General features: G+C 34.0%; 1 protein-coding gene across 3 annotated transcripts in view; it reads right to left on the reverse strand.

Annotated features, from left to right (window-relative positions):
* The window catches only part of FSTL5 (follistatin like 5), a 356,700-nt gene that overhangs the window by 170,585 nt on the left and 171,303 nt on the right, over positions 1 to 14,812 (reverse strand). For all 3 annotated transcript variants that reach the window (XM_009272309.2, XM_009272308.1, XM_009272310.1), the window contains exon 5: positions 7,270 to 7,390. In XM_009272309.2, the coding sequence (XP_009270584.1) occupies positions 7,270 to 7,390 (121 nt within the window). The remainder of the gene's footprint in view (positions 1 to 7,269; positions 7,391 to 14,812) is intronic.

The following is a 14,812-nucleotide window of genomic DNA, read 5'->3' on the forward strand; positions in this document are numbered from 1 at the left end:
TTACTCAGAGACTTTTTTTTAATAAAAAAAAGTAAAATATTTCTAAAAAACCCCAACAAAACACCACAACCAAAAAAAAAACCAAACAAACCAACCCACAAAAAAACCACACACAGTCTTACTGGGGAAGCACCAAATAAACACATTTTTCATCATTTGGAAATCACTTGGAATCAAAATGAATTGGCTTAGTGGCGTGTGAGAAATTTCAGGCACACTACTTCAGTCCATGAAACAATATTTAATACCTTAAATATTTACTTGTTTGAAATGATCAGTTTAAAATTCTGCCCACTCAACAGAAGAGATTGTATTCTTTTCCAGCTGAGAATCTCTAGATTGAAAATACATGTAGCACAGGTAGGAATCTGAAAGATAGATTAGGTTGAGCAGAAAAATATTACCACTAAGTCCAATAGCTCCTACTCAGTATGATGTTAACTGGTATTTTCAGAGGTTAGTGCTGAAATATAATACCCTCTGGAACAATCTAATACACACTAGTTGTTGCTGAAAAGGAATTAATGGTAGCAGGAGACAGAATAATACCTATTCCTCCCTCAGAAAATCTTTCCTCTACTATTTGTTAACCTATTTTAGTATTGAAGACTCATGATAGTTATAAATCACTGACTCAGATTCCACATAAAATACAATATTTGGGACCTCATACCGAAGTCATTGGAAGTATAAATTCAATAAGTATTTTTTTGAGTTAGGCTTTGTGGACTTGGGGATAACTTATATAAGCCAATGGAAAGTCCCATTTATTTAAATGAACAATTCAGTACAGATTTTATATTTAGATTTTTGTTGTTGTTGTTGTTAAATTCTGGTCTATTTTGCTTTGGAAATAAAGACACACTTCAAAAAAAAGTTTTTTGAACATGCACCTGTAATAATTGCCTTTGACAAACTAAAATAGAAGTAAAGCTATCATAATGAAAGCAGTGATGTTTTAGAATCATTTTTGAGGACTGAGAGAATCTAATAACTAAGCACACGCGGTCATAATGAGCACTGTATTTATGGGGACTTCCTGCTGTTTGCCTTTCCACGTGATTCAAGACACAACAAAGCACCGAGTATGACAATCATATTAGGCACCGGCCTCGCATTTCCTCCTAAAAGCTAAGCCCGAAGACAAGTTCTGTAATTTCAGCCCAGATCAACTTCTGTAATAGTTGCTGTTACTGTAGGTTCATATATCACTTCATACAAATACCTCAGCAATAAGGAGTGCTTGAAATCTGAATCTGGTATCTGTGACCTGAACAGCATTTCAAAACTGAAGGTATTTTTAAATATACAAAGCAATAGCATGTACAGTAACAATATACATGATCCTGAATAACAGCTGCACGACAGATTAGATATTGTTAATAGTGTTGAGTGGTACCTGAAAGCACAATAGTTCCAGTGAAACTATAAAGCATCACTAACAGAAGAAGGGACTATAAAATTAGGTCATATTTTGTTTTGGCTAGCTAATTCTTTCTGACAATTTCTTGTACATCTAGTGGTATTTTTTACACTCAAGTCCTCAGTGTGAGGGCCTTCCATGGCCCCTTTTTTGAGCATAAGATAACATCAAAAATAGTTCTACACTAAGAATAGAAAACAATTCTGAAAGATATTGCTATTTTTTTTTCTTCATTTTATGCAGGATGTCAATTGTTACATACAGCATTTAGTTCTATTATTTACAATAAACTTGTTATTTGCATTCATTGTATTCAATCAGTTCTATTCATAAATGTCTAAATTAGCATCATTCTTTCTACTGCAATCACAAAGGGAAGTGCCTACATATACATCTGCATCTGCTGAGTGATCAAATAGAATAATTTATTACGATTTACTTGCTTGTGGTATGCCTTGAGGTTTTGCAACCCACCATGAAGGCCACCTGAAGTACCTCCTTTGAAATTTCATTTTAGATGGTACTTTAAAGGAGGAAAACACATAACATTATTTATTTTAGAAAACAGCACTAGAAGACAAACAAAAAGAGAAAGCATTTACAGCAAACACAGAATTATCTTGATACGATAGGAGACATTACACAAAGAAAGAAAATCCTTGAAAAATAAAGGAAGCACATCAGCTGAGTTTTAGTTTACAGAAGATAAAGCTTTCAAGAACCTGTATTCCTCCTTTCTAGCTTTTGTTTGACTCCATCATCTTAGGCTTTCAGCCACCCTTTCAGAAAAAGTTAAATATATTTTTCCCTGTCTAAAAAAACATTCCCTTACAGAAAATCCTTTAGCTTGGGGCTGGCTGGGGAAGGAAAACAAAAAAGCAAAACATGGAGCTGGATCACTTTTGAGATAGAATTTTACACGATGTGGTTGAAGCAGTAGAGGACCGAACCAGCTGATTCCTTCAGTCCCAAGATCCCAAAACCTAGTTAGATCTAAACTTTCTGTTTTATCTTCTTATATTAATGGAAATAATTTTTCAGGCTCCTCTCTACAGACACTATTGATCTAGTTAAACTGTTATGGCATCTAGTAGACAGATATCTAGTAGATAGATTCTATAGCACTAAAAAAAACCCCTCACGGTATGAGGGAAAACAGTCGATACCCAGAAAACCGCATCAGTCTTGCCAGTATGTAAAACACTACAGAAGCCAGTAGGCATCTTCATCTGCTTGTAACAGTTTGTGAACCTGGACTTGGCACAAACCTCCAAGGCAGAAAGCACCCTCTCAAGCATTTTCTTTCTTTGTTACTGCTTCAGCATCTGACCTTCTGAAGGGGGAAAGGGATTTTTATTCCACTGCATAGTTATTCACATTTGGTTGTCCTGTATATTTTGAACTCATTTTGTAAGATAAAATGAGGCTGTCAAAAGTAATTCACAGAATACAAGCAAGCATGTATATGTATATATGTATAGATATATATTTATGTGCGTGTTAATACCTTTAAAACAGGCAATGATTAATCTTTGCCCTTAAGGTGGTTTATTTTCCACCACCAGAGAAAAAAATAGAATTGCTGTTATCTGTGGGGAACTCTTCATAAAGCAGTACAATCTACAGTCATGATTGATTCTGAATTTACAATCTTTAGATGACAGTCAAATTTCTAATTAAGTATGCCAAGGAAAAAAATTCCTACCTGCAAATGCTAATGAAACAGTACTGATAATCCCACAGATATAAACTCATATTTAAATAAAATGTAATTGCCTAATCCTTTAAAAAGAAACCACTTTAAGGGAGTAGGTTGTTCAACAGCATAGTGAAGACAGCTTTTAATCCTATCCAACTGTGTTCAAAATCTTATCCAAGTATTTTTAAATACCAGTTGAAATCACAGCTAGAAATGTGCATGCTAGTTGTATGCTTGATTATTACTATCCCCTTTTTAGGGTCAGGCTGATGACATAAATATCCCTAATGCCTTCTCTCAGCCCTTTTTACAGCTTTCTCATTTTTCTCAAAGGTTCTTCTGTGCAGCATGATCCTGTGCTGAGTAGAGGACATCGATGAACAATTACATTTAGAAAATGAGAGCTGTTTAATCTTCACCAAATTCAAATATGTCCTAAAAGTATATTTTGTTATCTGTAGTACATTTTATATTTTAGCAGCTTCAGGTACAAACTGGCTTCAGAAGTACCCTTGGGGAATTGTGACATATAACAACTGTGGTGCTGTGACCCCTATCACCCCTCCCCTACCTCTACCACCTAGTCCTAGCATTTCTGCCCTCCTATGACTCTGTCTTAACAAACAAGGCATTAGAACTGCTTCCCTTCTATGCCCTTTCTTTCACTCCCTCTCCATACTTAAAAAAGAAATTCACTAGAGTTACAGAAACAAAGAAGACCCGTTGAATTCTGTGCAGCAGTTTTGAATAGGATTAATTTCTCCAGCATTGCAAACTCAAATTTTCTCCACTGCCATTCTGAGTGAATAAATGTCAGTAACTCTTGTTCCAGCAGTTGGGCAGACAAACTTTAATGAGGAGAGTTCAACAGTTCTCAAATCCACCACTCCACTGCTATTAGGGATAGAGGCAAATCCACTGGGAGTAGCAGGTATTAAATTGAGATTAGGTTCTAAATGGAGATGAAAATGGTGGAGGTAAAAGAATGAAAAACCAGTGACAAACACACTGTCAAGCTCAATGGACAGAGAACCGTGTGAGGGGTGAAAAATTCTAGAAGCATTTTTTATTTAAAATAACAGTTATGTCTTTTATACTTCTTTAAATACAAAATAAGACCATAATATTTTAGATGATCTCCTGCAAGTACTATTACTCAGTTATAATCTTTCACCCATTACATAGTTATGAAAAGTATTTTTAAAAAAATCCTTCCTATTTTGGTTTTGATTTGTTCTACGTGTTTGAAAGTGTCTGAGCTGGTGAAAAATAATCTTTTCCATACTGTACAAAATGATAATTTCAAAATTATAATATATAATTACAATACAACATAATTATAACTTTGGAATGCAAAATTGAAATGATTAAATACTTAAAGAAAATTCTGGAAAAAAATCAGGTTTTTGTCTGTTTGGAATAAATATTTTCAACATTCCTATTTCACTTTATTGAAGAAATTTAAAATGTTTAATTCTGTCGTAGGTTGAAGCTTAAATGAGGAGATACTTGTGTGTGGAATGGTGTGTGGAAGATGTGATGTGAGTGCTTCTTGTGTATATTTCCTTACACGGATCTGTTTCCCTGTCTATATTAATTCTCTGTATCCTGGTAAATCCAGACTTGCCATTACTAGTAACAGGTCACAGGCTTTGGCTTAAGCAAACAACACAGGCCTCTGGACTGGGGCTGTCAGATTCGTTTTGCCTGGGGTTGGCTTGGCTTTTGTGGAGAGCTTGGTTTCAGCTTGGGGTCAGTTTGTTTAGCCATAAGAGCAGTAGTTTAGTGACCAGGTGGCTATCATTTAATTTGTTTTGGTTTTGCTTAGCTTAGTATACTTTTATAGCATTATGTAATTTTTGTTAATGCTATTGACGTAGGTTAGAATGACTGAATTCAAACTCTCAAGACCAAACACAACACAAGTGGAGTTAATCCTCAAATTTATTTCAAGAGTATTTGTTTTGCCTTAATTACAGAGACTAATGGTATGTCACATTCCTTTGGCCTGTTGGGCACACAATGTACAATGACCTTTTTTTAGGTTTCATTTTTAAACAATTTAATGAATATGTAGACAGTTTGTTAAAAAACCCTACTTAGAAGAATGAATCTTGCTCTAGAAATCATCTTCCAAGATACCCCTATAGTTTTAAATAGGGTCTTCTCCACTATTGTATTGCAACAAAGAAACCTAAATAATTCCTAACTTTATGTAACCTAATGTTTCCATTATCGTTCATATTAAGACAATGCTTAACATACCATATGGAAATGATCTTCGTTATTCAAAAGTCCATTAAAAATATACAACAAAAAGCTATCCTAATGTCTGGAGTTTCACAGCTATGCAAAATAGTCCCTCAGAGGCACATCCAAGTCTTATTTGGAAGAACAATGTTATGCTTCCATTAATACATGGTTTCAGTGTTTGCAAACAGCATGCTAACACTTTAAACATGTCTTTTACCTTCTTGGATTGCTATACATCCTACCTGCTTCCATATATATTTCCACATCTATGCATATAATCAAGATCTACATGTACAACATCTATCCATATAATTGTAGATAATGCATGGGTACGTTTCTACAGATGCTATGTAATTCTTTATGTTTTGGTAAGTCAGACATATCACAACCTTTAATAAAGAAATTAAGGTATTTCCTAGTGTTTTGCTGGTACAGATGAATTAATTTATCTCACTGACGCAAAGTCCTAACATCTCCCATTCTCTCCCTCTCCCCCTTTATTTCTTGGCTCTACTCTCCTTTTGCATGAGTTATGGTCTGACCCTTCACTTACTCAATTCAGGTCACCCAACTGGCAGAAAATAAGCAGGATTGGGGGTGGGATGTGGAGGGTGAATATTTTTCTGCTGATTTAGTAAGTGACTCAGAGGAGAGACCACGAGTGTCAGGACACGGCAAGAAAGGCAGTCAGATAATAGCAGGAAGCAGGATCAAGTTTTTTTTAGGAGCACTAAGCCATTCATTCAGCTAAGCAGTATCACAAAATCACACTTTCTGAAAGACTTTCAGGGAAATAAAAATAGAATTAAATGGGCAAAACTAGGAAACTTTCAGGTAGTCTTTCTTGATGTTTATTTTCATGTTTATTCTTATTGCTTTCCATGCAGCCGTGTTTTTCCTAATATCCATTCATTATTTTTTAGTTTTAAACTCTTTAAGTAGTTTTGGATCTTTTTTCATTTGACATCATCTAAAGTGGCTGAGAGCTGTCAGTTGTCCAAAGATAAAGTACAAGAAGACTAAAGCAACAGGCTGTAATGACTCAAAATGAAGATATGTTTATGGACTAGTCAATGCATAATCAAACTATAAATATAGGAAGAGCTGAGCACAAACTTGATCTGCTATGCTGCCAGGTTGATGAATGTGGAGAAACAGATATTGAAACCAAAGTCAGATTTCAAGATTCAGTCTTAGATTTGAGGTAGATAAGAGTAAAAATCATCAGTTCTGATCTGGATATAACAAAATATATGGATGTATCTTATATTGCATGTAACATACTATATGAAAGCTCTCAACATCTTCCTTCTTTCTGTTACTCACTACCACGTTGACCCATATCCCAGTGGTTTGGTCAAGATGTTCGTATGTACTGTACACATTTGTCCCCAGACACCTTTGGCATTTAGAGAACAAATACCTGGCAAAACTACACCACAAATCTATACCTCTCTCTGCGTTCTGTGAAGACATAAGGCACCTAATAGAAGTGGTATATTTGTTGCTGGGTTTGTCAGAAATGGTCTTATCAGCACTCATAAATACAGAGTGCGGGGAAGCGTTCTAGCTTTTTCGGTTCTATTGGTTATATCTTGACCACACTACTTCCCACTTGTGCACAACACAGACTTATCAATGCATGTTGGCATTAAGAAAGATTATCTACAAATTCTCCATTACCAAAATCCCTCAGAAATCTGGAGACTAATGGATCTCATTGATTTCTGGTAAGAAGTTCTCTACTATAATATGACTGTTAAATTATACTTATTGTTTAAGTACAGCATCGGGATGTATCAAGATTTAAAAATAAAAAAATACCATTTTAGAAAAACAAAGCAAGAGGGAGAAAAGAAAACTGAAAAAAGAATAGGCTAATCTTTGTACTTACGAAAAGCTCTATAGAATTCTTCCAGAGCTAGGTGCTTGTCACTATTATAATCATCGTATTTCAGCAAATCGAACAGAGAGCAGTCAGACAGATCCTTGCCAAGCTCATCCCGTTTTATTACCTGACAAGAAAATTAAAACCATGAAATTACATTTGAGCTCTTAGAGTTCTCTGGTATAATTAATTGTTTCTAATAATCATTTAATAGATCATTTTAAGGTTGCTGTGGGGCAATGAACTGCAACTGCGTAAAGTCAGGGATTTCCAGTTACTTTGTAATTATTTATTGCAGTTTTAAAAGTTAGTACCTTTAGGACAGACTCACTGAGATTACACAAAAGTGTTTAGAACATATAGAGAATATATATAATGGGGATAGGCAGAAGCACTATAAAGACACTGTGAATGTTAAAGCTGATTTTACTTTAAATGTACAAGAATGGTGATTAAGAACCATTCAAATATACTTGAGATAATAATTTCCCAAGTACACGTGACGTAATGTCTTTTTCCTCTCAGTCTAATTCCTAACCACAAAAAAAAATTCAGACATTTTCAAATAAACTAAACTCCTATTACCTCATAATTGTATCAACTTCTTACAGGCTTTTGACAAGCCTATTATCTTCCCAAAGACCTGTTATAAGAGTAGCTGACCTGAAAAGGCTCCTGTTTCTAAATGGGGGCACATACACTTTGTAAATAGATCATAATTAATAGCTATTAGATTTTAACACCAATTAACTTCTTCCAGAAAAATGTTCTTTAATTTTTGCACCATTTTGGTTTAAAGTCTGTATACGTTGTAGACATCTACCTTGATTCCATCCAAGGAATTCTTAAGATAACCACACATATTCAGAATTCTAATTTTACATGGTGCAGGTATTAAAAACAATATTACATAACTGAAAGAACCAAACCTAATGCAACACCTTGTTATAATTTGCAGTTTAAAGTTTTGTACCTTGCACAGAAAAAAAAAATATAACTATAGTGATACAGAGGCTTTTGTGTTTCAGTTGCTCTGCAAAAGAATCAGCAGGAATAGAGAGGAATGCATTCAGTTATTATTCATGTAAATAGAAAATTTCTAAATAATAATAGAGAATAAAGGGAGCATTAGAGCAAAGAGAAAGGACACAAACATTTTACCCTACCAGAAGTAATCTATATATTAATAAAAAAGCATTATGAAAGATAATATTCTTGTTAATACATTAGAAAGTATGAAAACTATTCACAAAGATAAAAAAAATCACCACAAAACCAGCTTTAGCTATTATTAATTAAATATACATACTACCTACCTGAATATTAGCGTTGGCTACTTCTCATACTTTAAAAGCCTGTTTATTAAGTTCACATTAAACTGAATTAGAGAAAAAATGCAACTGCGTAGATCTTAGAGCTGGTACATAAAGGACAAAAATGTATCTTGGGAAAAATTAATAACTCTAAGCCCATTGTAGTTATAGAAGTAGTACTAAAGATATAACGGTGTGTATTGAAAACTTCACTCTAGAAGAAATCTCTAAGATTTCAAGGCCATGAAATGTGCTTAAAATCACAGCTGGTTCATGAAAAAGGAACATTTAGAGTAAGAAGCATTGTTCCTTTGCTTCTTTTTCATAAAGGGTGGTCTGAAATAGTTTAGAACACTTATTCCCACTAGCTTCAATTGTACAAACAAGGATTAAATTTTACACCTAATGTGGTGCAATAAAACCTTTGTTAAAGCCCACCAACACCTGCCACTATAGTACCACATTTTTAATTGCATATTAGTGTTCTGAGCTTCAATCCTTTGAGCTGAAATCTGTCTTATGATGCTTTTCATTTATAATTGGTCAATTTTATTTAAAATAAAAATAACAATAATTTAAAAAAAGATTAGCCAGAATGATTGAGATATTTCCAAGAATTATGCTATGGACATGTACGATTTCTTTTCCTGGCAATTATTTAACTTTCATCTTCAGTAAACCCATAATTTTGATTACAGATATAAGATTCAAAGTTTGTTTATATATAGACATCTTTATGCTGGTGAGACACTTTGGGGTTCTTTGGAAAATTCACTCAGTTTTGATAAACCCTCCAAAAGTGTCCATAAGGACAAATTTCAGAAGGTACAGAAGTGATTTCATATCACGATTAATCTTAATTATCTGCGATTTGCTGCTAAAAGAGCTGTTCCAATTTTTACCCAATAGGAATTCTCTTGTGCTGGATCTAGCCATCTCCCGACTCTGCAATGTGATCTGTGGATCAGAGCAACTCTCTGATCGAAAGCAAAATTAATCTTTGTGGAGATTTTGGTTGGTTGGGCTTTTCTCTTGAAAGGGTGGGGGATTAATATTCTATCACAAGAGGTACAACTCAGAACAGGTATTAGGATGTGGGAATTTGGATTTTGAAAAATTACCTGTTTCTGTAGCAGCCTGCTGTTAGATGAGATCGACCGTGATATGGAATTACAACCTATATGAGACTCTAGCAAAGCAAAGCTGACTACTTACCAAGCCGTTAGTCAACAGAGAAGTCGTTTAGCAACTTATGTTAGCATCAAGTGTTTTAAAATCATCAGGATCAAACTGCCTGTTCACAAGAGTCCCTAACTCACCATCTGAGGAGATCTTTTTCTTGTTGACATTACCTTTTAAATTATCTTCAAATATCAGTGAAATTCCATAAGGTGGGACATATAATGATGCAGTGCAAATATTCAAACAGGGCAAGAAAAACTGTCAGTATTGGTTCAAGAAATAAACAGTGGAATTCACAGATAAAGACTGTGAATATTTTTTGTGTTTAAACGCTGTCACGACATGATATTTTAACACCATCTTCTAGGAAATACAGCCTGTCAGACAAACCCATTTTTCATTTTCTTTTACTTATGTCAGGGATTTAATTTACAAAGGCGTCTTGCTAAACATAATAGCTTCTTGTAGGTATTTTTAATTTCACACCCTACATCATTACAAAAGAAAAATAATACTATGCAGTATCAATAAGGCATATAGTGCATGAATAATAAAGTCAGTAATTGCAAAACCTGAAAAAATAGATGTCAGTACAGAATCATCAGTGGCTGAAGCAATCCAGTGGGATTTTGAAAGTCTGGGGTCTCATCCCAGTCCTTTTCGATAATTTAAAAATAAATATAAAAAGAAGATTGCAAGATGGTATATACTGTTGAGGTGAATAATAATGAGGAGAAGGACAGGGAAGCATATGGAATGAAATGGATCACATGGTTGGATGTTTGCAGGAAAAGGATCTGTGTTTTCATTGAGCCAAATGTAAGGTCATTCATCTAAAAATAAGAACCCAGATCATACCTTAATGAGGATAAATGGGCCCTGGAAAGCATTTTATCTGAAAAAAAGGCAGGATTTGCTGTGGATAAGGAAGTCTGATGAATTCCAGGATCATTCTGTAGCCTAACCAAGCAGTATGGTTTTTTGAAGTGTAACAAGGTAGCTGGGGGTAGAAAGGCAATGGTGGGACTGATATTGAAACACAACATTCAGTTTTGACTTGCACATATTAAAATTTAATGTTGAAAAACTAGAAGGGAACTTTTCAAGTTAGAAAGGATCCATAAAAGTAATCAGAAGCCTGCCGAAGACACTTTACATTAAGAGAGCTGAGAAAAATCAATCTTTATAGGTTTTGGGAGGTTTGTTTTTGGTTTTGTTTTTTTAAAGGGAGACTAAGAACTGACCATATCAGATTCCATAGGTATTTTTACAAGGGAAAAAATAAATATGGATGCTTCAATTTGGCAAACAAAAGTTAATAGGACAGGAAAAATGAATAATGCCTCTGAAACAAAAAAAGAAAAGCTACAGGAAAAATTAACCTTGAATCCTGGGACTCTTAAGTTCTCCTTGATGTTTTCAAATCAAGGCTGCACACTTCCTTGTAGACCTTTTTTGCCTCAGCCAAAAGCAAGACACTACAGTTTTTTAATTAAAAGTGTAGGGCAAATAGAATAAAATTCCATGTCTGTGATACACAAGTTAGATTAGATGATGATATACCATATATGATCTAACAGTGTGCCTTAAGTTTTAAATTCTATTAATCTCTGTCCATGGAGGAGGGAAGAGTAAAATTCAAGAAAACTGATTCTTGAGCCAATTCTTTAAACCCAGCCTGTCTACTCCTTGGTTAAACTAAACAGATGGTAATTAGTTAGGGAGGCAGGATAGAAACAGGTAAAATTTTTAATAAGTCACATGCTAGAAACAAAATTCTTTCTATAAAGGTTAAAGCCTGATTAAGATGATCTGCACAATTTTATGATTGTGCCATACAAGTCATACAAGGGATTATTTGATTTCAGACTTCTGAGTTGAAAATTCATACCAGAGAAAGTTCACAAATATTTATTCTCACAAATTTTACTTTACATTTCCATAAAATCAGTCAACCATTTACTTTCCATATCATGAAGCATTTACTTTCCATATCATGAACAGGTAAAAGGTAAGACATACAACAAAACTGCTGCTGTTTATGGCTCATTGTGAAACCCCATAAATACTGAAAACTTAGAAACTTATCTAAATTTTCAAATTAAATATGGCTTTTCTAAACTATTTATCTTATGCTTGAGAATTGAATGCTCTTTGAAACATGGAGGAGGGATTTGTATTATTTGGAAAATATTGGGTTTTTTAAAGATATAGCACACAATTATTTATTTCCCATGAATCAGCATACCGTTAGCTAAGTTCAAAACCTCTCAGGAATTTAGTCAGTACTACTCCAAATTTGAGGAGCCTGGGAAAGGTAATCTGATTAAGAATGACAAACTGCATGTCAGAATAGATGGTTTCATTCATTTCAGTTTGATTTCTGGCAGCCACAATGAAAAGTCTGCAGATGTTATGAAACTAGATCACAAATAACAACATTTCCTTTATTAGTCCACCTTACCAAAAATTTTGTCAGTCAGTGGTTTTCTGCTTGCCTGTGATTGATGGTGTCTATGTACTTCCCCAAAGAAAACGCTACAGAAATACAACTACAAACAAAAACTTCCTTTACAGCAAATATGGTAGTTCAGTTAATGAGTGTTCATCTTTCCTAAAAGCAAGTATCTTATCACAACTGTATCACTCAGTGCTTGATCTAAAGTACATCAAACACCAAACACTGTGGGAATTGTGCTCCAAATTAATTCTGACTACACGAGGGCATTCAATTACCTTGTTTCACCATCTTCCACAGCAGTATAACTTTGTGGAAATTAAAAGAATTGATAATTTATGAAATCAAATTAATAATAAAGGTTGGTAAATTGTTCCTTGCTTTAACTTCCCTTAACAGAATTTAAGAATCATTGAGACAGAGAGAAGTAACTGAAGAAGCATAACTGCTTGTCTTAACCTTGAGATCATTGGCCAGAGAAAGGGATATCCTAGGTAACCCCAGCTTTAGAAACTGTTTCTTCTATATTTTGCATTAGCCAATCACTAGACTGTGCCCACGCTCTTGTTTAAAAAGATACCTTCTCAGACTTCAGGCATGGACTTTCTTCATAGCCAGAAACTGAGGAATTCATAGCTGCAAGATCATCTAGCAGTTAGATTTTGCAATGCTTACACACCTCTGAGGATCCTAAATGCTCCATTTGGACTGAAGAAAAGACTTCAAGCTGCCTACCCAGGTATATGAAATATTCACATTGTAAATATATACGCAAGGGTATTAATCTAATACCTAGATATAGGGTAGAATAAATCTCCTTTTAAAAGCTATTCATAGCCCTTTTTTTCCTTACATGCCATTCCAGTAGCTAAATAACTAAATTCTAATCCAGCAGAGTAACTGAATTATCCGTTACACAAGAAAATAATGGGAAGGGCTTCTACTTGATAAAAGCAAAGGCAGCAAACAGATCAAGATGTTAGGGTTTAGTACTATGATCACAGTGTTTGTAAGCTATATCTCACTACTAATCCCTAAAAAATTCTCTTTTCTTTTCCCCCAATTTTGAAGTTTCATGTAGGATTCTTATTTTTATTTTGAATCTAGAATTGAATATAGTGCATATTCAGTTTTTCTTAGATTAGTGATAATAAAAATAGATAATACAACCTAAGTAATAAGGTATCCCTAATTAATAGGCAGAAAAGAAAGAGAACTATAGCTTAATAGGCGAAATATGCTTCTGCCTATGCCACATGTAGGAAACACCAAAGTTGACTAAAAATTCGAAAAGAGGAGATAGGCTTATTATCCCTTCTCTCAGTTCCGAGTCCTCCAAATAACACATAGTTATACCATAAAGGTAAAAATTTAAAGGCCAGGGCTCCATGAAGTATTTTCATCAGAGTTTGAGAAACCAATGCTGACAGAAAAGATGCAATTTACATTAGTTGTAGATGTGCAAACAAGTGCCACGAAGTATCAGCTGGCATGAAGTGCAACAGAAATATTGTTAATACAGAAATAAAAACAGGAGTTGTTATTTTTTTTTTTTTTTCTTTCAGATCTCAGCAGGACAACATAGAGAACACAGTTTAGGAATCTTAATCTTTGAAGGAAAAAATGGAGCCATAATTCAGGCCAAGCTGTCACATAAAAAAGGACACACATCTGTTCTCAATTCACAAACAAGCAACAGTTTGTTAGCAAATATAATAACTGACAGTGATTGAAGCAAATCTGAGAAAAAAGAACTTAAAGAATAAACAGGAAGAAACTAATTAAAATTTTATCTTACCTATACGTTTAGCAGCAATTAATGCTGTATTAAACAAACCAATTAAATGTATAATTCTGTCAGATTACTTTTTTTAAGACAATATATAATAACCAAGCCATTTATAGATACAGCTCTACTCATCTACAGAGAGTGTATTCTTCTAAGGTATGACATATTCCTGAGATTTACAGATAAGTACACATACCTACACATAGCCGTAAAGACAACAGTACTTAATTTTCTACTTAAAATTTATTTCTTTTTTAGTATATTTTACATTAGAACTTTTGAATTGATGCTTTATGTACAGATGCTATATATACATACACACACCCACACCCCAACCTTGTGTATTTATCTACAAACACACATGGATATGTAACAGTATTCGAAGGTTCATTACGCTTTATGAGAAATCTGTATTTCTGATGTCACCTGTAATTGAAGCATATTAAACTGATATGTGAAAATGGCATATTTCATCTTATAGTAGTTCCCATAACTTCCACTTATCATTCCTTGAAACAATGATGAACTTAGTACAGTTTCCTGAGAGTGAGTGGTTCATTTGGCTGTTTCTTAATTGTTTTTGTTTGGTCTCACTAACTGGAATTAAATGACACTGAGAAAACATCAAAATAAAATGCAGAATTAAGGATGAGTTTTTATAAAAATGTAACGTATTTTCATTTGTCCTGTGTTACCCTGGTAAATAACAGAAATATATCCAGGTATTTGAAATTACAGATATTAGTTCATAAATAAGGATGCTAAATTCTTTCTTTGACTCCAGAAAATAGATCATTAAAAAGCGGG

Source organism: Aptenodytes forsteri, unplaced genomic scaffold, assembly GCF_000699145.1.
Source record: "Aptenodytes forsteri isolate BGI_AS27 unplaced genomic scaffold, ASM69914v1 Scaffold13, whole genome shotgun sequence".
NCBI lineage: Eukaryota > Metazoa > Chordata > Aves > Sphenisciformes > Spheniscidae > Aptenodytes > Aptenodytes forsteri.